The sequence below is a fragment of the Dryobates pubescens genome, chromosome 18, assembly GCF_014839835.1.
Source record: "Dryobates pubescens isolate bDryPub1 chromosome 18, bDryPub1.pri, whole genome shotgun sequence".
Lineage (NCBI taxonomy): Eukaryota > Metazoa > Chordata > Aves > Piciformes > Picidae > Dryobates > Dryobates pubescens.
Genome location: NC_071629.1, coordinates 23,760,285 through 23,782,823, shown reverse-complemented (window position 1 = coordinate 23,782,823; position 22,539 = coordinate 23,760,285). Strand labels below are relative to the sequence as shown.

Below are 22,539 nucleotides of genomic sequence, written 5' to 3'. Positions count from 1 at the left end.
AGGAGAAGCTCAGCAGGAGCCAGCAGGGAGCACTTGCAGCCCAGAGAGCCAAGCAGAGCCTGGGCTGCAGCAAGAGAAGTGTGGCCAGCAGGGCCAGGGAGGGGATTCTGCCCCTCTGCTCCACTCTGCTGAGACCACAGCTGCAGCTCTGGGGCCAGCTCTGGAGCCTCTGTGCCAGGAAGGATCTGGAGGTGCTGGAAGGTGTCCAGAGAAGGGCCACAAGGAAGAGCAGAGGGCTGGAGCTGCTCTGCTCTGGAGACAGCCTGAGAGAGTTGGGGTTGTGCAGGCTGGAGAGGAGAAGGCTCCCAGGAGACCTTCTGGTGGCCTTCCAGGATCTGCAGGGGGCTGCAAGCAAGCTGGGGAGGGACTTTTGAGGGTGTCAGGGAGGGATAGGACTGGGGAGGATGGAGCAGAACTAGAAGTGGGGAGATGGAGGTTGGATGTGAGGAAGAAGTTGTTGCCCATGAGGGTGGTGAGAGCCTGGCACAGGCTGCCCAGGGAGGTGGTGGAAGCCTCCTGCCTGGAGGTGTTTGCAGCCAGGCTGGAGGTGGCTGTGAGCAACCTGCTGTGGTGTGAGGTGTCCCTGCCCATGGCAGGGGGTTGAATGATCCTTGAGGTCCCTTCCAGCCCTTTCAGTTCTGTGATTCTATGAACCTGGGCAGCAGAAGCAGGGCTGATGTGCTGCAGTTAGCTTATCTCTCCCTGTAGTTGCAGGAACTTTTCCTAGGCCAGCACTGACCTTCATTCCAAAGTGAGCTGCTGAACTCAAGCCTTTAAGCCATTGCCTCATCCTCTCACACCAGCTTTTTTCCCAATAATGTTAGCAGTTTTGATCATTAATTTCATAAGGAGGTCAGGATGACTTTTACTGTCAGGAGCTGGCTACAAACCCATGAAGTAGCTTTCTCAAGTTCATCCCACAGGCCAGAAATCATAGATTCACAGGATGGTTTGTAAGGGACCTCAGAGCTCATCCAGCTCCAGCCTCCTGCCATGGGCAGGGACCCCTCCCACCAGCCTGGCCTTCAACACCTCCAGGCAGGAGGCAGCCACAGCCTCCCTGGGCAGCCTGTGCCAGAGTCTCCCCAGCCTCACTCTCAACAATTCCTTCCTCATCTCCAGGCTCACTCTCCCTTCTCCCAGCTCAAAGCCATTGTTCCTCAGCCTGGCACTCCCAGCCCTTGTCACAAGTCCCTCCCCAGCTCTCCTGGAGCCCTTCAGGTCCTGGCAGGCTGCTCTGAGGTCTCCCTGGAGCCTTCTCTTCCCCAGGCTGAACAGCCCCAACTCTCCCAGCCTGGCCCTGGTCAGTTTATAATCCTGTTGCTCCCTGAATTAAGCCTTCCCTACCCCAACTTCAGTCCTTGCTGGCACTTCCTGTGGTCATTAAGTCAGGAAAGCCTTTGGCACACCTGTGGAACCCCAATTTTTTGCAAGCATCAAGAAAGTCTTCCACATTTCTTTGGCACCTTGCTGTGCCAAGTGTGGGCTGCAGACACAGGGTGGTAGAGCTTCAGCATACATTGGTGAAGGATTTTATATTGCTGATGCAAATTCCATCACTACAGCACAAAACCAATTCTGTGAAGGCCCAGGGTATGGAAACAGCTCTGAACATCAACCTCTGAGCCTGGTTTAGTGCTTTGTGCAGAAAAACTAAGTGAGGAAGGAAAGCAATGACTCTGGTGCAGATGATTCATGGTGTTTTGAGCTTGTAGAGCTTCTTTTCCCAGGAGATGCAGCACAAGGGAGACAAATGATTACCACTGGTGGTGCTGGCAAGAGAAGGTGGGCTGATGTGACTGGCTGAGTGGCAGAGAAGGAACCCATCCAGCAGTGCTGCTGCAGTGTCAGCTGGCCAAACTACCCTCAACCTTGGCTGAAGATTCTAAAGCCCACCATTGTGATAGTTTCAACAGGAGCTCCTTCCCTTTGAACACTTAAAGTGTTCAGCTTAAAGGGACATTTTAATACTGAAGCCAATCATAGAGTCATGGAATGGCTCAGCTTGGAAGAGACCTCAGAGATCACCTGCTACAACCCCCTTGCCATGGGCAGGGACACCTCTCAGCTAGATTTGGTTGCTCAAGGCCTCATCCAGCCTGGCCTTCAACACCCCCAGGCAGGAGGCAGCCACAGCCTCCCTGGGCAGCCTGTGCCAGAGTCTCCCCACCTCCCTACTGAGGAACTTCTTCCTCTGCTCCAGTCTAACCCTGCTCTCCCTCAGCTTCAAACCAGACCCCCTGTCCCTAGACACCCTCATGTGAAGTCCCTCTGCAGCCCATCAGGTCCCCAACCCTCCCAAGTCTGGGTCAGTGCCAGGCTCAGCTGAGTGCAAGGTGAAGCACTGGGGGCTCCCCACCAAAGCCAAAGTGGTAGCCCCAGATCTCCTGCTGGCCAGCACCTTCACAAGGGAGACCACAGCATTCAGGGTGGTACTGCCCTGAGGGTGCCCAGCACTCCCAGTGTGAGTTGGTACCAGAGCTCTTCCCAAGGCCAACACAAGCACAAGATGAAGCATTGTGAGTTTCCAGCCCCAAGCTCCTGGGGCTCTGAGCTGGTGGCCAGGGCTTCCACAGGAGGGACCACAGCATTCAGGGTGGCCCTGTCCTCCTGACACCTACCCTTTAAGTATTGATCAGCATTGATGAGATGCCCCTCAGGCTGCTCTTCTCCAGGCTAGCCAGCCCCAGCTCTCAGCCTCCTCATCGTTGATGGGCTGCATCAAGCATTTGCACCCAGAGGGGAGGCTGCAGGATGGTTCCTGTCCCCCCAGCCTCTCGGTATGAGATTGAACACAGCCAAGTGCCAGGTGCTGCACATTGGCCACAGCAACCCCAGGCAGTGCTACAGGCTGGGGGCAGAGTGGCTGAGAGCAGCCAGGCAGAGAGAGACCTGGGGGTGCTGGTTGACAGTAGGCTGAACAGGAGCCTGCAGTGTGCCCAGGCAGCCAGGAGGGCCAATGGCATCCTGGCCTGCATCAGGAACAGTGTGGCCAGCAGGAGCAGGGAGGTCATTCTGCCCCTGGACACTGCACTGGTTAGGCCACACCTTGAGTCCTGTGTCCAGTTCTGGGCCCCTCAGTTTAGGAAGGAGGTTGACTTGCTGGAAGGTGTCCAGAGAAGGGCAACAAAGTTGGTGAGGGGTTTGGAACACAGCCCTGTGAGGAAAGGCTGAGGGAGCTGGGGTTGTTTGGCCTGGAGAGAAGGGACTCAGGGGAAACCTTCTTGCTCTCTACAACTACCTGAAGGGAGGTTGTAGCCAGGTGGGGGTTGGTCTCTTCTCCCAGGCAGCCAGCAGCAGAACAAGAGGACACAGTCTCCGGCTGCACCAGGGGAGGTTTAGGCTGGAGGTTAGGAAGAAGTTCTACACAGAGAGAGTGATTGCCCATTGGGATGGGCTGCCTGGGGAGGTGATGGAGTCACCATCATTGGAGGTGTTCAGGAGGAGACTTGATGGGGTGCTTGGTGCCGTGGGTTAGTTGTTTGGGTGGTGTTGGATTGGTTGCTGGGTTGGACACAACGATCTTGAAGGTCTCTTCCAACCTGGTTTATTCTATGTATTCTATGTAGTGCTTTGCTGTACCCTCCCCAACAGCTCCCTGTCCCTCTTGAACTGGACACAGTACTCCAGATGTGGCCTCACAGAGCAGAGTGGGAGGATAACAGGACAGACAGGCCTCAGACAGCAGTGTCTGCCTCACTCAGGCTGTCAGTCAAGCAGGAGGTGCAGACAGGCAAGATCCTGCACCTCACCTGTGCCTGCTGCAAGCCTGCAGACACTAAGCAGCAGCAGCCTGGTGCCCAGAAATAAGCTGGGCCCTGTTAGAGGGCAGCCTCCCCTCTGGGGGGGAATGCTTGGGGCAGCCCATCATTCAGGACAGCCAGCATGGCCTCACTAGGGGCAGGTCCTGCCTGCCTGACCTTGTGGCCTTCTATGATAGAGTGACTATGGCAGTGGATAAGGGAGGACCTATGGATGTGTGTGGTGGGTTGAAAATCACCCCCCAGCATGAAACTGCCAGAGCAGCCCAGCTGGAAGCAAATGAAGCACAACTGCAATCTGCAAGGAAATGCAAGGAACATGTACAAAACACTCAATATCTGCAGGTATTTACAACTGGTGAACAGCACCAGAACCCCCCTGGCCACAGGGAGATGAGAAAGAGCCACAACAAAGAGCACAGCCAAGCTCAGCAAAGCCAGGCAGAAGCCAGTTAGTGTCTCCCAGAGCAAGGAAGCCAAAGAGAGAGTGAGTTGACCTAACTCTTATGGCAGATATCTGTCCAGTGGATTGGTCAGAGGTTAGCATCAGTTTCCTTTCTACACCCAACAGAATTTATTCACATTCCACTACTTTCTGTTCAAGATCTGTGGAAAATTTTCAAGGCATAGCCTGAAACTACCACAGTGTGATCTGTCTGGGCTGCTGCAAGGCCTTTGACACTGTCCCCACCACATCCTGCTGGCCAGCTTGGAGAGATGTGGATTTGCTGGGTGGATGTTCAGTGGGTCAGGAACTGGCTGGGTGGCCACATCCAGAGGGTGGTGCTCAGTGGCTCCAAGTCCAGCTGGAGAGCAGTGGCAGTGGTGTCCCCCAGGGGTCTGTACTGGGACCTGTGCTGTTCAGTATTCCTCTCAGTGCTATAGAGGGAGGGATCCAGGCACCAGCAGCAGGGTGCAGATGGCACCAAGCTGTGTGGTGGTGTTGATACACCAGAGGGACAGGATGGCATGCAGAGGGACCTGGGCAGGCTGGAGAGGTGGTGCCCAGGTGAACCTCCTGAGGTTCAACAAGAGCTCTGCACCTAGGCTGGAACAATCCTCACTGGCAGTACAGGCTGGGGGAGGAGGGGATAGAAAGCAGCCCTGAGGAGAAGGGCTTGAGGGTGCTGGGGGGGGAGAAGCTGAACAGGAGCAGGCAGGGTGAGCTTACAGCACAGAAGGCAAATCCCAGCCTGGGCTGCATCCAAAGCAGCACTGCCAGAGACCCAGAGAGGTGATTCTGCCTCTTTGCTCTGCTCTGCTGAGACCTCTCCTGCAGTGCTGTGTGCAGCTCTGGAGCCCTCAGCACAGGAAGGGCCTGGAGCTGATGGAGAGGGCCCAGAGGAGAGCCATGAAAATGCTCAAGGAGTTAGAGCAGCTCTGCTCTGGGGACAGGCTGAGGGAGCTGGGGGTGTTCAGCCTGGAGAAGAGAAGGCTCCAGGCAGACCTTAGAGCTGCATTTCAATACCTGCAGGGGCTCCAAGAAGGCTGCAGAGGGACTGCTCCCAAAGGCCTGCAGGGACAGCCCCAGGGGCAATGGTTTGAAATGAGAGCAGAGCAGATTGAGATTGGATGTGAGGAACAAGTTCTGCCCCAGGAGGCTGCTGGAACACTGCAGCAGGCTGCCCAGGGAGGTGGTTGAGGCTCCATGCCTGGAGCTATTCCAGGTGAGGCTGGGCAGGGCTCTGGGCAGCCTGCTCCAGTGCAGGATGTCCCTGCTGAGTGCAGGGGGTTGGGCTGGATGCCCTTTGGAGGTCCCTTTCGTCCCGGACCACTCTATGATTCCATGACCGCCGCGACCCCCGAGCCCGTCCCGGCGGCTCGGGCTCCGCGCTCGGTCCCTTGCTGACCTCTGCTGTCGGGCGGCAGGACCGAGCGAGCCGCAGGGAGCCGCCGCGCACTGCTCCATCAGCGCCGCTCCTGGGAGGCTTTTCCCGGTGCCGAGAGCGCCGAGGGAAAGCCAACTGCCGGCGGCAGCCGGGCAGGAGCACAGCCGGGCAGGAGCACAGCCGGGCAGGAGCACAGCCGGGCAGGAGCACAGCCGCGCAGGAGCACAGCCGGGCAGGAGCACAGCCGGGCAGGCTGCAGCGAGCCCGCACCCTGCCGCAGGCAGCCCCCGGCGGCCAGCACGCACCCCCGGCCGGCAAGGACAGCGCGGTGTGCATGGACAGCGTGACCTCAAGGGAGCTTCTCCTCCCGCTCTGCCCTGCCCTGCTGAGGCCACACCTGGAGCATTGTGTCCAGTCCTGGGCTCCCCCATTCAAGAGGGACAGGGATCTCGTGGAAAGAGTCCAATGGAGGGCCCCAAAGAGGGACCTGGAGCATCTACCTGACAAGGCAAGGCTGAGAGACCTGGGGCTGGTTAGCCTGGAGAAGAGCAGCCTGAGAGGGGAGTCTGATCGATGCTGATCAATAGCTAAAGGGTGAGTGTCAGGAAGATGAAGCCAGACTCTGCTCAGTGGTGCCCAGGGACAGGACAAGAGGCAACAGACACAAACTGGAACCCAGGAGGAAAAAATTCTCCACTTTGAGGGTGGCAGAGCACTGGAGCAGGCTGCCCAGAGAGCTTGTGGAGGCTCCTTCTCGGGAGGCATTCAGCCTGGATGTGCTGCTGGGTGGTTTACTCTGCATGATCCTGCTTTAAGCAGGAGGGTTGGACTGGATGATCCTCAGAGGTCACTTCCAACTCTTAGCATTCTGTGAGCTCTGCTGTCTTGCTGCAGCCAGGAAGGTGTAAGGACACAGGACACAGACTGCAGGCAGAGGTAACATCTTTTATAGGACCTCTTTAGCAAGTGCAGACTTCCAGGTATGTACAACGATGTGTGTTCCCTCCCCACCATGCTGTGCCCCAGGCTGTCTCCTGCCCTGCAGAGCCTCCCCACCCTCCCTGCCATGCTGTGCCCCAGGCTGTCTCCTGCCCTGCAGAGCCTCCCCACCAGCCCTGCCATGCTGTGCCCCAGGCTGTCTCCTGCCCTGCAGAGCCTCCCCACCCTCCCTGCCATGCTGTGCCCCAGGCTGTCTCCTGCCCTGCAGGGCCTCCCCACCCTCCCTGTCATGCTGTGCCCCAGGCTGTCTCCTGCCCTGCAGGGCCTCCCCACCCTCCCTGCCATGCTGTGCCCCAGGCTGTCTCCTGCCTTGCAGAGCCTCCCCACCAGCCCTGCCATGCTGTGCCCCAGGCTGTCTCCTGCCCTGCAGGGCCTCCCCACCAGCCCTGCCATGCTGTGCCCCAGGCTGTCTCCTGCCCTGCAGAGCCTCCCCACCCTCCCTGCCATGCTGTGCCCCAGGCTGTCTCCTGCCTTGCAGAGCCTCCCCACCAGCCCTGCCATGCTGTGCCCCAGGCTGTCTCCTGCCCTGCAGGGCCTCCCCACCCTCCCTGCCATGCTGTGCCCCAGGCTGTCTCCTGCCCTGCAGAGCCTCCCTACCCTCCCTGCCATGCTGTGCCCCAGGCTGTCTCCTGCCCTGCAGGGCCTCCCCACCCTCCCTGCCATGCTGTGCCCCAGGCTGTCTCCCTGCCCTGCAGGGCCTCCCCACCAGCCCTGCCATGCTGTGCCCCAGGCTGTCTCCTGCCCTGCAGGGCCTCCCCACCCTCCCTGCCATGCTGTGCCCCAGGCTGTCTCCCTGCCCTGCAGGGCCTCCCCACCAGCCCTGCCTGCAGAGTGGCCAAGCCAGCAGGCTCTGCCCAGCAGGTAGCTCGGGTGGCAGCTCTCCAGTGCTGAGCAGGAGGTGCCCAGTGCTCTCCCCAAGAGAATTCCCGTGTTTTGTGGAACTTCTGCCATGAGGCAGAACTATTGATTATTGGTGGTGATTGCTTACCTTGTCAGGCTCCTCTGTGGCATGAGTGAGTGTAACTTCCTTTAGCCCCTGCACCAGTCAACAGGTTAATTAGCAGCCCTCACCCAGACTTGCAACTGAGAAAGTTAGATACTTTCCCTGTTTCTGATTCCCACCCAGAGACCTGGAGCAGGCTGCCAGAGGGGCTCTGGACACATTCAAACCCTGCCTGGATGAGTTCCTGTGTGGACTCCCCTGGGTGATGCTGCTGTGGCAGGGGGTTGGACTGGATGGTCTCTGGAGGTCCCTTCCAACCTCTAATGTTCTGTCATTCTGATTTATGTGCTGGAAGGCTCCAATCAGGGTTCAGTGCCACCTGAGCCAAGGAGCAACTCAGCTCCACAGCAGGTGAGCAGCAGTTAACTGAGCCTGACTAGCCACAGGCCTGTGCTCACTGCCTGGGGATGCCCAGCCCCCCTGGGCCTGGCCTGGGGGGAAACCAAGAAAGGTGTTTGTGATGTGCTGCCTGTCCCTTGGACTGGGCAGGGCCCTGTTGCAGTGCCTGGAGCTGCTGGGAGCCTCCATGCTCCCCCTTGACAGGCTGCAGAGCTGGGCCCAGGACAACCTCAGGAGGTTCAACAAGAGCAAGGGCAAGGTCCTGCAGCTGGGGCAGGGCAATCCCAGGCACTGACACAGGCTGGGCAGGGACTGGCTGCAGAGCAGCCCTGCAGAAAAGGCCTTGGGGGTGCTGGGGGAGGAGAAGCTCAGCAGGAGCCAGCAGGGAGCACTTGCAGCCCAGAGAGCCAAGCAGAGCCTGGGCTGCAGCAAGAGAAGTGTGGCCAGCAGGGCCAGGGAGGGGATTCTGCCCCTCTGCTCCACTCTGCTGAGACCACAGCTGCAGCTCTGGGGCCAGCTCTGGAGCCTCTGTGCCAGGAAGGATCTGGAGGTGCTGGAAGGTGTCCAGAGCAGGGCCACGAGGAGGAGCAGAGGGCTGGAGCTGCTCTGCTCTGGAGACAGCCTGAGAGAGTTGGGGTTGTGCAGGCTGGAGAGGAGAAGGCTCCCAGGAGAACTTCTGGTGGCCTTCCAGGATCTGCAGGGGGCTGCAAGAAAGCTGGGGAGGGACTTTGGAGGGTGTCAGGGAGGGATAGGACTGGGGAGGATGGAGCACAACTAGAAGTGGGGAGATTCAGATTGGCTGTGAGGAAGAAGTTGTTCCCCATGAGGGTGGTGAGAGCCTGGCACAGGCTGCCCAGGGAGGTGGTGGAAGCCTCCTGCCTGGAGGTGTTTGCAGCCAGGCTGGAGGTGGCTGTGAGCAACCTGCTGTGGTGTGAGGTGTCCCTGGCCATGGCAGGGGTTGGGACTGGCTGAGCCTTGAGGTCCCTTCCAACGCTGACAATTCAATGGTTCTGTGCTCACAAGCATCCCTGCTCTAAGGCCAGGCAGGGAGGAGAAGCAGCTGAGGCAACAGGGGTTGTTTAGCCCAGAAAAATGGAGGTTGCAGTGAGGTGGGGTTGGTCTCTTCTCCCTAAGCATCAAGTGATAAAACAAGAGGAAATGCCCTCAAGGTGCCCCAGGAGAGGTTTAGGTTGGACATTAGAAGAAACTGCTTCACTGGAAGGGTTCTCAAAGCCTGGCACAGGCTGCTCAGAGGGTGGCTGAATCCCCACCCCTGGAGGTTTCAGAGAGGCAGCGCTGTGGTGCTGAGCGCTGTGGTGCTGAGCGCTGTGGTGCTGAGCGCTGTGGTGCTGAGCGCTGTGGTGCTGAGCGCTGTGGTGCTGAGCGCTGTGGCGCTGAGCGCTGTGGCGCTGAGCGCCGCGGGGCGGCAGTCAGGGAAGGGTTGGGCTGCGAGGAAAGGCTCCGCCACTAGAGGGCGCTGCTCACAGCAGGCGGAGCAGGCTACAGCCACAATTAGCCAGGTGGAAAAGACCCCCGAGATCCAGCCCAACCCATCACCCAACACCTTCTGACCAGCTAAACCCTGGCACCAAGCGCCTCACACAGTCTTATCTGAAACACCTCCAGGGATGGGGACTCCACCACCTCCCAGGGCAGCACATCCCATAGCCAATCTATCTTCCTAGGAAGAATTTGTTCCTAACCTCCAGCCTAAACCTCCCCTGGCACAGCTTGAGACTGTGTCCTCTTGTTCTGGTGCTGGTTGCCTGGGAGAAGAGACCAACCCCCACCTGGCTACAGCCTCCCTGCAGGGAGTTGTAGAGAGCAAGAAGGTCTCCCCTGAGCCTCCTCTTCTGCAGGCTAAACACCCCCAGCTCCCTCAGCCTCCCCTCCTAGTGCACAGCAGTCCTGCAGAGCTCAATTCGAGCCAAGGCCAAGTCCGTGGGCAGATCCCTGTGCTTCTCCCAGACTGCCTCTTTTTATCCTCAGTTCCCAGCCCCGAGCAACCCTCCTCCTTTCCCCTTTGGTACTCGGAACGTCCAGGCTGCCTGTGGCCACCCGCTCCATGCGTGCCCCTACAGGCACATCCCTCTGCCCGCATCAGACAGCACACCTTCATTCACACCTCTCTGGGCACACAAGTTCCTATTTATTGGCCTGTCTGGCTTGAGTGCTATACCCTACAAGTTCCAAAGCTGTGGTGGTGTCCAGCTGCTCCTGGTTACTGCTTTCTTCAAAGGTCACTTGTTAGCTTAGGGAAAGAAAAATGGGGAAGCTCCAGAGGCGAGATGCAGAGAGCCTGTGAGGCGCAGGCCCCAGGGATGTGGTCACACTGCTGACACAGCCCCAGGCCTCTCCCCATGCGGTGCTACGTGCAAGGCTACCTCCTGGCCCTCCCTGGCTGATCTCCAGTCTCGTCCAGCAGCATCTCCGCTCGCAAAGCCACATTCTATCCCCGCCCCAACAGCTTGAGGAGCGTAAAGGCCTTTGCCAGCCGAGCCCCTTCTCTGGCGCCAGACTCAAGCCCGGCCCGCACCCCATGACAGCGCCGGCGGTGCCGCACTCGCCGGCGGTGCCGCACTCGCCGGCGGTGCCGCACTCGCCGGCGGTGCCGCACTCGCCGGCGGTGCCGCACTCGCCGGCGGTGCCGCACTCGCCGGCGGTGCCGCACTCGCCGGCGGTGCCGCACTCGCCGGCGGTGCCGCACTCGCCGGCGGTGCCGCACTCGCCGGCGGTGCCGCACTCGCCGGCGGTGCCGCACTCGCCGGCGGTGCCGCACTCGCCGGCGGTGCCGCACTCGCCGGCGGTGCCGCACTCGCCGGCGGTGCCGCACTCGCCGGCGGTGCCGCACTCGCCGGCGGTGCCGCACTCGCCGGCGGTGCCGCACTCGCCGGCGTCCCCCCCGCGCCGCCTTGGCGCTGCACTAAGCGCCCGGGCGCCCTTTGAGCGGGCGGTGACGCGGCACGCCGGCGGTGACGCGGCACGTCGCGGGGCGTGCTCATCCCGCGCTGCCGGAGCCCCGCCCCGGAAGTGCCCAGGAAGAGCGGCGGGGAGGGGCGCGCCTCCGAGTGCCTCAGCATAACCCTTCCGGGCGGGGGCGGCCGCTGCCGGGCGGTTCCCGCGGCCGAGGCGCGGCGGGATGAAGTGAGTCGCGACGGTAAGGAGCGGTGCGGTGGGCAGTCGACGGCGGGGCTGAGCCGGGCCGGGCCTTAACAGCTGTCTCTCCCCCTTCAGGACGGCGCGGGAGCAGCGGGGCCTCGCCCTTCTCAGACGGGCCGGGGCTATGCGAGGGCCGCGCTGCCGCCTGCCCTAGGCCCGGGCCGCGGTGGCGGCGGGCCCGGCGGGGGAGCGGCGAGCGGCTGCGGGGCCCGATGCGGGAGTACAAAGTGGTGGTGCTGGGCAGCGGGGGGGTGGGGAAGTCCGCCCTGACGGTGCAGTTCGTCACCGGGACCTTCATCGAGAAGTACGACCCCACCATCGAGGACTTCTACCGCAAGGAGATCGAGGTGGACTCGTCCCCTTCGGTGCTGGAGATCCTCGACACGGCGGGTACCGAGCAGTTCGCTTCCATGCGCGATCTCTACATCAAAAACGGCCAGGGCTTCATCCTCGTCTACAGCCTGGTCAACCAGCAATCCTTCCAGGTAACCTCGCCCCGGCCCTGGGCGGGGGCGGCAGCTCGGTGGAGCGGGGAGGTGGCTGGCCCCGACGTCCCCTCTCCGAACGCAGCCCTTCCTGGCCTGGGGAAGGCCCTGGGCTGAGGAGGAAGTTTCAGGGTTAGCTCTGTGTGTGTGTGTATAAGCTCTTTATCTGTGAAGGGGCAAAACCTGAAATACCCTGCTGGAGGAGGCATTTACCAGCCTTGCTTCCTGATGGAAAGCTGCTTGCTCTGCAGGTACTTATCAGGGTGCCACCATTGTTAAATCCCACGCAGTGGTGGAGAACAATGACCCACTCCCACTTCCCCAGCAGAAAGCTCTTGGCAATCCCCTTCCGTGAAGAAAGTAGTGGATATGAAAATGGAGACTTCCCCTTCCCTCCTTCTTAAAAGGCTTGTTTCTAGGGCTGCCCTCAAGGAGATTCTTACTCTTCTGCAGTTCTGCCTTGTTGAGTGAACTGCTCTTTTCCACCCCCTCCCCCCCAGCAAGCATATTCCTGTCCAGCATGAGCTCCCTGCTTTCACAGCACAGGTGGTGTGCCAGGGAGGACAAGCAAGCCACGTGGGGTAATTCAGGGCTCTGGATTTCACTTCTGCTACTAAAACTCTCCTGGAAACAAACCCACAAAAAAGTGGCAGTGTCTCAGTCAGTAACTCCTCTGAGCTGCCTCTGCTGTATTTGTGGGGAAGGAGTGGCTTCAGCAGCGCTGCCTGCAGCTCAGGAGTTTGCAGCTAATGCCTTGGCTTCAGTTGCTGAGCTGGGTGTCTTCCAGCTGCTTGGCAAAACCTTGCACACCCCCAGTGGAGCAGTGTGCTGGCTTCTGCTGAGGCCTAAACATGAGCTTAGCAGAGGCCTTGAGCTAGCTCCAGGACAAGCAGAAGACACACCCTCTTTGGAGAGCAGCAGCAGTGCCACTGGGATGCTTCTCCCCTTGCTTTTGGCTTGTTTTGGGAGGTAGTGCTCCAGCCTCTGAACAGTAAATTCTTTTTGCCTGCCTTTGGCATGTTTGCTCTGAAGGCCATAGGGTGAACCACTCTCTGCAGCTCTTCAGCTCAGCAGTGACTTCAAACACTCCATTTGTTTTGTCTCAGGACCCTGCAAGGCTTTGTAGGGCTTACTACTGCTGATAGGAACTGAAAGCGCTCAGGGGGCAGAGGCTGGCTCAGGCTTCCCAGTGTAAACTCCCCCTTGTTAGCTCAGCCTTGAGTAAACACATCTCTAGGTAACAAAATCTCTCTACAGCACCTAATTTGGTTACTTACAGGTGATGAAACCTGCTCCCAGTGGATTATCCTAAGCATTCCAAGGGTGAGAAGGCTTCATTTAAATTGCTGGCTGTAAACTGACCACAGCTCCCTAAACGATGGGGTCCTGGGGTGCTGCTGCTAATGCTGCAGCTGGCCTGCAGGCACCGTGTCCAGGCAGCTAAAACCAGCTTTCCAAGCAGCTCTGCTGTCTCCTCCTCCTCTAGCTGAACCCAGAAGTCCTCTCCTGGAGGGCAGCAGCTGCTTTCTGTCTGTGTGGATGCACACCTCCCGCACGGTGTGTGCCGAACGCCCTCGGGCACGGGCAGCAAGCTTCCTCTCCACTTCTCGGTCTGCCTGAGTGTGAGTGGAGGAAGCCTTCCGCTGGCTTTGGAATGTTGCATGTGAGAGCCCCTGAGGTGTGTTTCTGTGGTGCTGCTTAGCAGTGGCAGGGTTGGTCTCCATGCACTGACCAGCTGGGTTGTCTGGCAGGACATCAAGCCCATGCGGGACCAGATCGTGCGGGTGAAGAGATACGAGAAGGTTCCTCTGATCCTGGTGGGGAACAAGGTGGACCTGGAGTCAGAGAGGGAGGTCCTGTCTGCAGAGGGCAGAGCCCTGGCTCAGGAGTGGGGCTGCCCCTTCATGGAGACATCAGCCAAGAGCAAAACCATGGTGGATGAACTGTTTGCTGAGATTGTCAGACAAATGAACTATGCTTCCCTGCCTGAGAAACAAGATCAGTGTTGTACAACCTGCATCCTCCAGTGAGAGAAGGAAGACCTCAGTCATGGCCATACAGAGCAGGTTGGTGAACAGTCATAGCAGACTGAGGGGCACAAGCATGCTGGCTGGGATACAGGGTGACAGGGAGCCTCAAATTCAGCAGCCTCACCTGGAGGCAGTCTGAGGGAGGGGGCAGCCTGGGGATCTGGGTGAGCCAAGTGCACTTCTTGTGTTACTTCAGCAGGGTTGGCCAGGGAGCATCAATTTTACAGTGAGACAGCAAGCTCTGCAGGGCACAGCTATGTGCCCTGGGGGCCAAGAAGGCCAAGGGGGTCCTGGGGGCATTCAGAGGAGTGTGGCCAGCAGAGCCAGGGAGCTTCTCCTCCCCCTCTGCTCTGCCCTGCTGAGACCTCCCCTGGAGTATTGCATCCAGCTCTGGGCTGCCCAGCTCAGGAGGGACAGGGATCTGCTGGGGAGAGTCCAAGGGAGGCTCCAGGGATGCTGAAGGGACTGCAGCAGTGCCTGGGGAGGAGAGGCTGAGAGCCCTGGGGCTGTTCAGGCTGGAGAGGAGAAGGCTGAGAGGGATCTGATCAATGTCTATCAATAGCTGAGGGTTGGGGGTCAGGAAGGAAAGGACAGGGCCAGGCTCTGCTCAGTTGCACCCTGAGATAGGCCAAGGGGCAGGGGATGGAAACTGCAGCACAGGAGGTTCCAGCTCACCATGAGGAGGAACTTCTGCACTGTGAGGCTCCCAGAGCCCTGGAGCAGGCTGCCCAGAGAGGTTGTGGAGTCTCCTTCCCTGGAGCCTTCCCAGCCCCATCTGGATGTGTTCTGTGTGACCTGTGCTGGATTCTCTGCTCCTGCTCTGGCAGGGGGTTGGGCTGGAAGCTCTCCAGAGGTCCCTTCCCCTGACATCCTGTGAGCTGTGATCCTGTGATGATCTCATCTGCAGCTATCTTGACTGGCAGTGCTGTATTGTCCTTACAAGAGTTTGTGGCCCTGCAGTGAGTGTCTCTGTTGGTTGTAGTTGGTATCTGGATCCTTCCCATGCAGCTGGCACTACCTTGGTGTTCAGTGGGGCCCCAGTTTCCCAAGGTGCTGCTGAGAGGTCTGGGCCTGTTTGGAAAGAAAGGAAGGCAAACAATTCAGTGGTGCAGAAACTGAATGTGCTTGGGGTACATTTCTGCCTCATCAGAGGAGTTAAGTGCAGGAGAAGCAGCCTGAGCCCTGAGGAGTGGCATGAAGCCCACACACACTAGTCAAGGGTGTGTGCAAAGTGATCTCCTTTCCCAAGGCCAGAGCAGAGAGCACACTGCAGAGTGGCTTCCCAGAGCAGGACTCTCTTCTTTCCCCATGACTCATGAGAGGTGTGGCAGGAGTGTGGTGCCCAGAGGGGCCTCTCTAAAGCTTCCCCCCTGCAGGGTATGGCTCTGAGGTTGGCTTTTCCCTGCAGAGGGAGCTGCCCTTGGCCCTTCACACACGTGATGAGCTTCTGCAGTGCTGCTGTCACCTGGCTGTGCAAATGAAGCTGTGCTTCCCCTGCACCTCTCATTCCTCTGCAAGGTGGTTTTGGGCTTCCCCCTGCTCTTGTTTCTCCTCACAGGCCTTGCAGGTCTGGTTTCACCACCAGCCTGAGTCCTTGTTGCTGCAAACAGCCCTTCCAGCTCGCTGGGGTGCCCAGCTGGTCCGTTGGACCTGCCCTGGCAAGCCACCTCTGAAATTCAGGGAGAGGAGCTGCTCCTCTGGAGAGCTGACAGAGCTTGGGCTCTGCCTGCCACCTTAGCAGCTCAGGCTTGAGCCAAAGGAGCTGTGTGTCTGAGTGCCCAAGAGGGAAAAGAGCTTATCACTGGCAGCTCTGGCCTTTAATCTTGAGGGCAAGGTCAGAGAGTGAAGGCTCCAAGCTTGTCTGTGAGATGGTTATCAGGTGCTTTGTGAGTGTGCTCCTGACCCTAGCCCTGAGATCCTAAAGGTGATACAGGATGGGTTTGTCTCCAGTCCTGTGAGCTGCCCAGAGGCTGCACTCACCCTGTGAGAGGGGAGCTGCAAGGGGAGCAGATGCCTTGGACTGCAGCAGAGGAAGATTCAGATCTTGCCTTGCACACTAATCCCTGATACCTGCAGGGCTCCCAGGGTGAATCAAAGCAATCACTGCTGGGTTACCTGACTGCTTGCACAGTTCATTAGTACCTGCACTGCATTCAGCTCTGGAGCCCTCAGCACAGGAAGGACATGGACCTCATGGAGAGGGTCCAGAGGAGAGCCAGAAGATGATCAGGGGGCTGGGGAACCTCTGCTGTGGGGACAGGCTGAGGGAGCTGGGGGTGCTCAGCCTGGAGAAGAGAAAGCTTCAGGGAGACCTCAGAGCAGTCTGCCAGGACCTGCAGGGGCTCCAAGAAGGCTGCAGAGGGACTGCTCCCAAAGGCCTGCAGGGACAGCCCCAGGGGCAATGGTTTGAAATGAGAGCAGAGCAGATTGAGATTGGATGTGAGGAACAAGTTCTGCCCCAGGAGGCTGCTGGAACACTGCAGCAGGCTGCCCAGGGAGGTGGTTGAGGCTCCATCCCTGGAGCTGTACCAGGTGAGGCTGGGCAGGGCTCTGGGCAGCCTGCTCCAGTGGAGGATGTCCCTGCTGCCTGCAGGGGGTTGGAGCTCTGGAGCTCCCTTCCAACCCAAACCATTCTATAATTCTATGATCTTGAGACACTTGCAGTAGGACAAAGCTTCAGCTGGCTGTGGGGCAGCTTCACAAGTCAGAGTATCTGAGCTTAAACCACCATGGGCAGGGTTGCAGCAGTGCCCTGGGTTACCAATAGCTCATCTTGTGCAGGCTGCTGTCCTCAGCCCTGGCCACACCAGCTCCTTGCTCCATGAGCTGTGTGCTTCCAGAACTGGTTACCTGTGAGGGAGCCCTGCTGGTAAGCTGGCTGGGATTCCAAGGAGCCCTGCCCCTGGTTCAGTGTCACCTTGAAGGTGGAAGTTAGGGTGACACTGACCAGGGGCAGGGTTCCCTTGATCCTAACTTCTGCCCAGATTCAGTGGGCTCCCTAGGCAAGGCCTCCCCTTGGTCCAGAAGCACCATCTGGGTTGTGTCCTTGGGACCTCTTGAGAGGACCCTCAGCTTCTGAAGGTTCCTGGAGGGGAGATTTCCTGCCCTGCACTCTGCCCAGCTCATGAGTGTCACAGCAGCATTCCTTGCTTCCAGGAGACTCTGCTTCTGACCCTGCAGCCTTGCCACCTGTGCCAAGCAAGCCTTTCCTTCCCAAGCAGCTTCCTCTTCAGCAGAGCTTAATGTCTGGAGCTTCCATGCCTCACCAGGCTCTTCCCAGCCTTCAGGCTTCCTGCCTTTCATTGCAGCCTCACACTTCTGGGACATTGCCTTCTTCCTGGCTCCCACTCTGCCCTTGCTCCTTGAGGAGGTGTAGGATCTCATTAAGTCCATGATAAGCCTTTGCTGCCTGCTAATTTGTGTCTGATGTGCTCCAGTGTGGGAGAGCTGCTGATGTGTCTGCTGATAGCTGCAGTCAGCTCTGATGCTGCTGCTCTGTGATCCAGGGAACAATTGCTGCTTCTCAGGCTGCTCTGGCAGTGACCCCTCCCAGCTGCAGTGAAACTGAGGAAGTGGAGCTGGCTGGCTGAGCAGCCATGTGCAGGAAGTGAGCTTCGGTTGCAGCTCTGTCCTGTGAGCACTGACTTCTGTTGCCTGTGCCCAGGGGGAGTCTTAGCTCACTCTGGGCTGAGCCAGAGCTATGGAGAGTTTGTGTCTGCACAGCTCTGACAGAGAGGCCAAGGGGAGGTGGATTGTATCCACCTGGATTTATCTACAGCTGTTTCAGTGGCAGTTTAACTACCACTCACCTCCTCTTGGTGCTTAGAAACAGGATTGCTTCAGTTGGAAAAGGCCTCCAAGAGCACCCAGTCCAACCATCAGCCCAGCCCCACCATGGCCCCAGTGCCATGGCCACAGGGTTCAGGAACCCCTCCAGGCATGGGGACTCCACCACCTCCCTGGGCAGCCTCTGCCAGGCCCTGACCACTCTGGCACCAAAGACATTTTCCCTCCTCTCCAACCTACCCCTCCCCTGGCACAATTTCAGGCCAGTTCCTCTCCTATCACTTGATCCTAGGGAGCAGAGCCCAACCCCCAGCTCACTGCAGCCTCCTCTCAGGGAGCTGCAGAGAGCAATGAGGTCTCCCTCAGCCTCCTCTTCTCCACACTCAACACCCCCAGCTCCCTCAGCTGCTGCTCCCCAGCCCTGTTCTGCAGACCCTTCCCCAGCTGGGTTGCCCTTCTCTGGGTGTCTCTCTTCACAGGTCTGTGAAGCATGATGCAGTGTAGGTGTTTCTGTGTCCTGCTGCAGGAGCACTGGCTCCAGGTCCTGCTCCAGTCAGCCCCCTTGGGTGGAAGGAGGGATGGAGCACACCAATCCCACTGGGCTAACCTGTGGCTCCTCTTACTAATGTGCAGTGTCCCTGCTTGCCCTCCTGCCCCCTCCTGCTTCTGCAGGGCTCTTCTGTCACCTCACTGCATCCAGAGGAGAGGCTGCCAGCAGCTGTTCCTTGTTCCAGGGTTTCTCTTGAAGTTGTCAGTCTGACAGTGCTAAACCTGTAAGCCCTGGCAGCTGCTGCTGTGCTGTAGAAGCACTAATCATAGAGTCATGGAATGGCTTGGGCTGGGAGGGAGCTCCAGAGCTCAGCCAGCCCAACCCCCTGCAGGCAGCAGGGACATCCTGCACTGGAGCAGGCTGCCCAGAGCCCTGTCCAGCCTCCCCTGGAATAGCTCCAGGCATGGAGCCTCAACCACCTCCCTGGGCAGCCTGCTGCAGTGTTCCAGCAGCCTCCTGGGGCAGAACTTGTTCCTCACATCCCATCTCCATCTGCTCAAATTTAAAACCAGATGTGGAACACCTGAATGCTGGGGGGGAAGCTTGGTGTTGATGAGTGGTTTCTGCCCCCTCCATCCTCCACTCATTGATTCTAGCAAGTGCTGAAGGAGTGGTCCTCTTCTGGAGGGTTAAAACCTGACAGTGCTCTGGTCTGTGTGGCTGTGCACCACAGGCTGATCCTGCTGGGTGGTGAGACCTCCCCTTTTCTCCTGCCAGCATGCAGAAGAAGCTGGAGAGTGCTGTAGAAAGGCCATAGGAGAGTGAAGCCAGGCAGGGTGCTGTGTGGTGCTCACTGCAGTAGCTAAGCACAAATTCAGGCTGGGTGAGGAGTGGCTTGAGAACAGTCTGGAGGAGAAGGCCTTGGGGGTGTCAGGTGGTGACAGAGCCCCAGGAGCCAGCAGTGGTCCCTGGCAGCCCAGAGCCAGCTGAGTGCTGAGCTGCAGCCAGAGCAGGGAGAGCAGCAGCACAGGGAGGGGATTCTGCCCCTCTGCTCTGCTCTGCTCAGCCCCCACCTGCAGCACTGCCTCCAGCTCTGGGCCCCCAGCACAAGAAGGACCTGGAGCTGCTGGAGAGGCTCCAGAGGAGGCCACAGAGATGAACAGAGGCTGCAGAACCTCCCCTGTGGGGCCAGGCTGGGAGAGCTGGGGCTGTGCAGCCTGGAGAAGAGAAGGCTCCAGGCAGACCTCAGAGCAGCCTGCCAGGACCTGAAGGGCTCCAGGAGAGCTGGGGAGGGAATTGTGACAAGGGCTGGGAGTGCCAGGCTGAGGAACAATGGCTTTGAGCTGGGAGAGGGGAGACTGAGCCTGGAGATGAGGAAGGAATTGTTGAGAGTGAGGCTGGGGAGACTCTGGCACAGGCTGCCCAGGGAGGCTGTGGCTGCCTCCTGCCTGGAGGTGTTTCAGGCCAGGCTGGATGAGGCCCTGAGCAGCCTGTGCTGGTGGAGGTGCCCAAGGCAGGGGGTTGGAGTAGAAGATCTTCAGGGTCCCTTCCAACCCAAACCATTCTAGGACTGAATGCTGAGCACTCAGCTCTCCAACCTGCATTACTTGGCTCCTCTGCCTGTTCCCAGAGCCTGTGCACAATGCCTTTGCTTCAGGCTGCTGGGGGCTGTGCTGCCTCTTCTCCACTGATGCCAGCCCTGTGCTGTGATTCTGTGGGGAACTGAGATTTCCTGCTTCTTTTTGCTGTCTAGAAACAATTCAGTGTCCCACACAGGCAGCTGCTACAAAGTTTATAGCAGGCTGGGGGAGACCTTACCACCAGGGACAGGCCACAGAGGGTGGCTGCCAGGAGGATGGAGACTCTGTGTACAAGGAGTGCCATGGAACAGACAAGGGGGATGGGGACAAGGTACTGCTGGGCACATTCCCTTTGGACTGCAGGAGGAAATGTTTGCCATGAGCACAGTCAGGCCCTGGAATCAGCTCCCAAGGGCAGCAGTGGAGTGCCCTGCACTGGGCAGCTTGAGACTCAGCTTGCCAGGGTGCTGAGCCAGCTCCTGGCAACTGCACTGTCACCTGGAGAGGCTGGAGCAGAGCATCCTTGGGGGCCCTTCCAGGCTGGCAGTATGTAACTTGCTGGCCTCTTGTATTAGGCTGACCTTGAGCCAGATGCTGCTAACCAAGAAGGCCAAGGGCAGCCTGGGGTGGATCAGAAGGGCTGTGGGCAGTAGGTCAGAGAGGTTCTCCTGCCCCTCTGCTCTGCCCTGCTGAGGCCACAGCTGGAACATTGTGTCTGGGTCTGGGCCCCTCAGCTCAAGAAGGAGCTCAGGGAACTGCTGGAGAGAGCCCAGCCCAGAGGCACAGAGCTGCTGCAGGCAGTGCAACATCTCCCTGGGAGGCCAGGCTGAGGCAGCTGGGGCTGGGAGCTGGGAGCAGAGGAGCCTGAGGGTGACCTCATGGCTGGGGATCAAGATGTGCAGGGCTGGAGCCAGGCTCTGCTCAGGGATGGCCAAGCACAGCACAAGGGGCACTGGGGGCAAGCTGGAGCAGAGGAGGTGCCAGGGGAGCAGGAGGGAAACCTCTGTCCCTGTGAGGCTGCTGAGCCCTGGAGCAGGCTGCCCAGAGAGGCTGTGGAGTCTCCTGGATGTGTTCCTGGGTGACTGCTCTGGCAGGAGGTTTGGAACTGATCTCTGGAGGCCCCTTCCACCCCCTCATACTCTGTGATTGGCAGAGTTGGAGCGAGCTCCAGAGTGCTGCTGTGGAAATCAGTGCTTTGGAGCTCAGTGTTGCAAAGCAGCTGCCCCTGGCTGTGTGTTGAAGCTGGCTCTCACCTCTCCTTCTGTTTCCCTTGCAGATATAAAACTCAGAGGAAACTTGCACAGATGCTGCTTTGGAGAACCTTCAGCCCAGGTTGCAGAGCTGAGCCTTGGTAAACCTGTCTGTGTTACAGCACATTTGCCATCCATCTGAAGTGCAGAGTAAGGTTGGTGGCCTGCAGGATCCACACACCTTAACCAGAATGCTTAGCATGTTTACCACAAGTCTCAAAACCTCCTTCTCTCCCAGCCCTTCCCCAGCTCTCTGAGTTCCTCCTCTGGCTGATATGCAAAGTTCCTTTCCTCTTTGGTTTTGTTCTTCTCTTGCTTTATTTCCCTTTTTTTTATAGCTATTTTAATTGATTTCTTCAATCCATTTTTGAACTTGTATTTATTGAATACTCAAACTCAGTATTACCTTCCTCAATGCCTTCTACAAGAGAGAAGAGGAGCAGGAGTTGTGATGGGGACTGAATTGAGCCTTAAAGCAATGGTTGCTTCTGTCTATTACCTCGCAGCAGTGCTTAGTGCTCTTCGCCAGGGCCTTCTCCTCCCACCTAGTCGGTCACCAGCTGGGACTTTGTGTTTACATGTGACAGTGTCATGCCAAGGGAGCTGCAGGCTCCTGCCCTCTCTGGCTGCAGGAGCCCCTTCCTGGGCTGGGGGTGCTTGTAACCGGCCCCAGCCTGCCCCCGAGGGGCTCTCCAGTCCCCGCCGCCGGGGGGCGCTCCTCAGCTCGCGTCCTGACAGCTGTAGCATGGAACGGCGGCAGCACACTTCTGTTGGTCCTGCTGCTGGCTCCCCAGACTGCTGCTTGTTTACAACCTAGCTCCTTTCTGCCTTGGAAAAGGGATCATTGACCCTTCAGAGCCAGCTGGCTCCCTCAGCTCGAGCTTTGCCTGCCACGTGGAGACGTCCAGCAGACCTCTGCCCATGGAAATCTGATGCAAATAAGCTCACTTTACCTTAGCCTTTTTCCTAGCTCCTAATCTTTGTCTTTCTGAACAATGTTTTAAAGCAATATTTGTTAAGGTTGGTTGGTTGTTGTTTTTTATCTGGCACTGTCACCAATGGCTTTTAGTTGTTGCTGTGGTGGTTTCCTGTCAGCCTGGCTGGGCGGTGGCTTGGTTTTACTGCCCCAATAAACACCTTGGAATCTTTAGAGACAAGCTGGTGGTAAGGAGGAGGGGCAGGAGGGAGGGGAAAGCAGCAGGTTTCAGTGCTCCTAACTGCAAGTGTGCTTCTGAACAAGCCATTGCCTTCCCTTGTTGTTTACCTGAGCAACACTTGTTTGTTTGTTTGTTTCCTCTGAATACTTGAAAAAACCAATCAGTTGTGACAGTAACACAGGTAGGAGAGGGGCAAATGGCAGAGGGGGAGTGCACAGGCAGCAGAGGAAGCCTCTCTGTTGTGTGCTGCCCACTCTTGGCTAGCCTGAGAGCTTTCTTCCCCTAGCAGTGGCTTCCAGCCATGGAGTTGGGGTTGGTTTGGCAGAGATTTAACAGCTGCAGCTCCCCTGCTGCACCAAAGTCCTAGGTCTGTGAGGAGCCCAGCTCTAGCCATTTGAACATGCTTCTAGAAGCAGACACTGGGTAGGGTTCTGGCTTGGATTTACACCTGGTTCATGATGAGCTTCTCTTTTACCCTGTAATAGCTTAACTAACTTGGAGAAAAGCTCCAGTGTGAGCAGTGGTGGATGGAGGTACAGAGCTACATGTATGGGAGGTTAAAGCAGTGTCAGCCCACTCCCCAGCTGCATTGTGGATGATGGCATTGCAACCAATAAAAGCTCTCAGTACAGTATCTCACCATTAATGTGTGTTCTTGGGCACAGAGCAAG

General features: G+C 58.3%; 1 protein-coding gene across 1 annotated transcript; it reads left to right on the top strand.

Annotated features, from left to right (window-relative positions):
* Positions 1-10,986: 10,986 nt before the first annotated feature.
* RAP2C (RAP2C, member of RAS oncogene family) lies at positions 10,987-21,405 on the top strand. The gene is made up of 4 exons (XM_054169688.1): positions 10,987-11,088; positions 11,166-11,575; positions 13,327-13,641; positions 20,738-21,405. The coding sequence occupies exons 2-3, from the start codon at positions 11,303-11,305 to the stop codon at positions 13,603-13,605; spliced, it is 552 nt and encodes a 183-aa protein (XP_054025663.1). The 5' UTR covers positions 10,987-11,088; positions 11,166-11,302; the 3' UTR covers positions 13,606-13,641; positions 20,738-21,405.
* The last annotated feature ends 1,134 nt before the right edge of the window (positions 21,406-22,539 follow it).

What these genes read in the sequence shown, in the direction of transcription:
- RAP2C (XM_054169688.1), top strand. Translation starts at nt 11,303, where the DNA reads ATGCGGGAGTACAAAGTGGTGGTGCTGGGCAGCGGGGGGGTGGGGAAG. An exon ending in TCAACCAGCAATCCTTCCAG is followed by an intron (nt 11,576 to 13,326) that starts GTAACCTCGCCC and finishes GTTGTCTGGCAG; the next exon opens with GACATCAAGCCCATGCGGGA.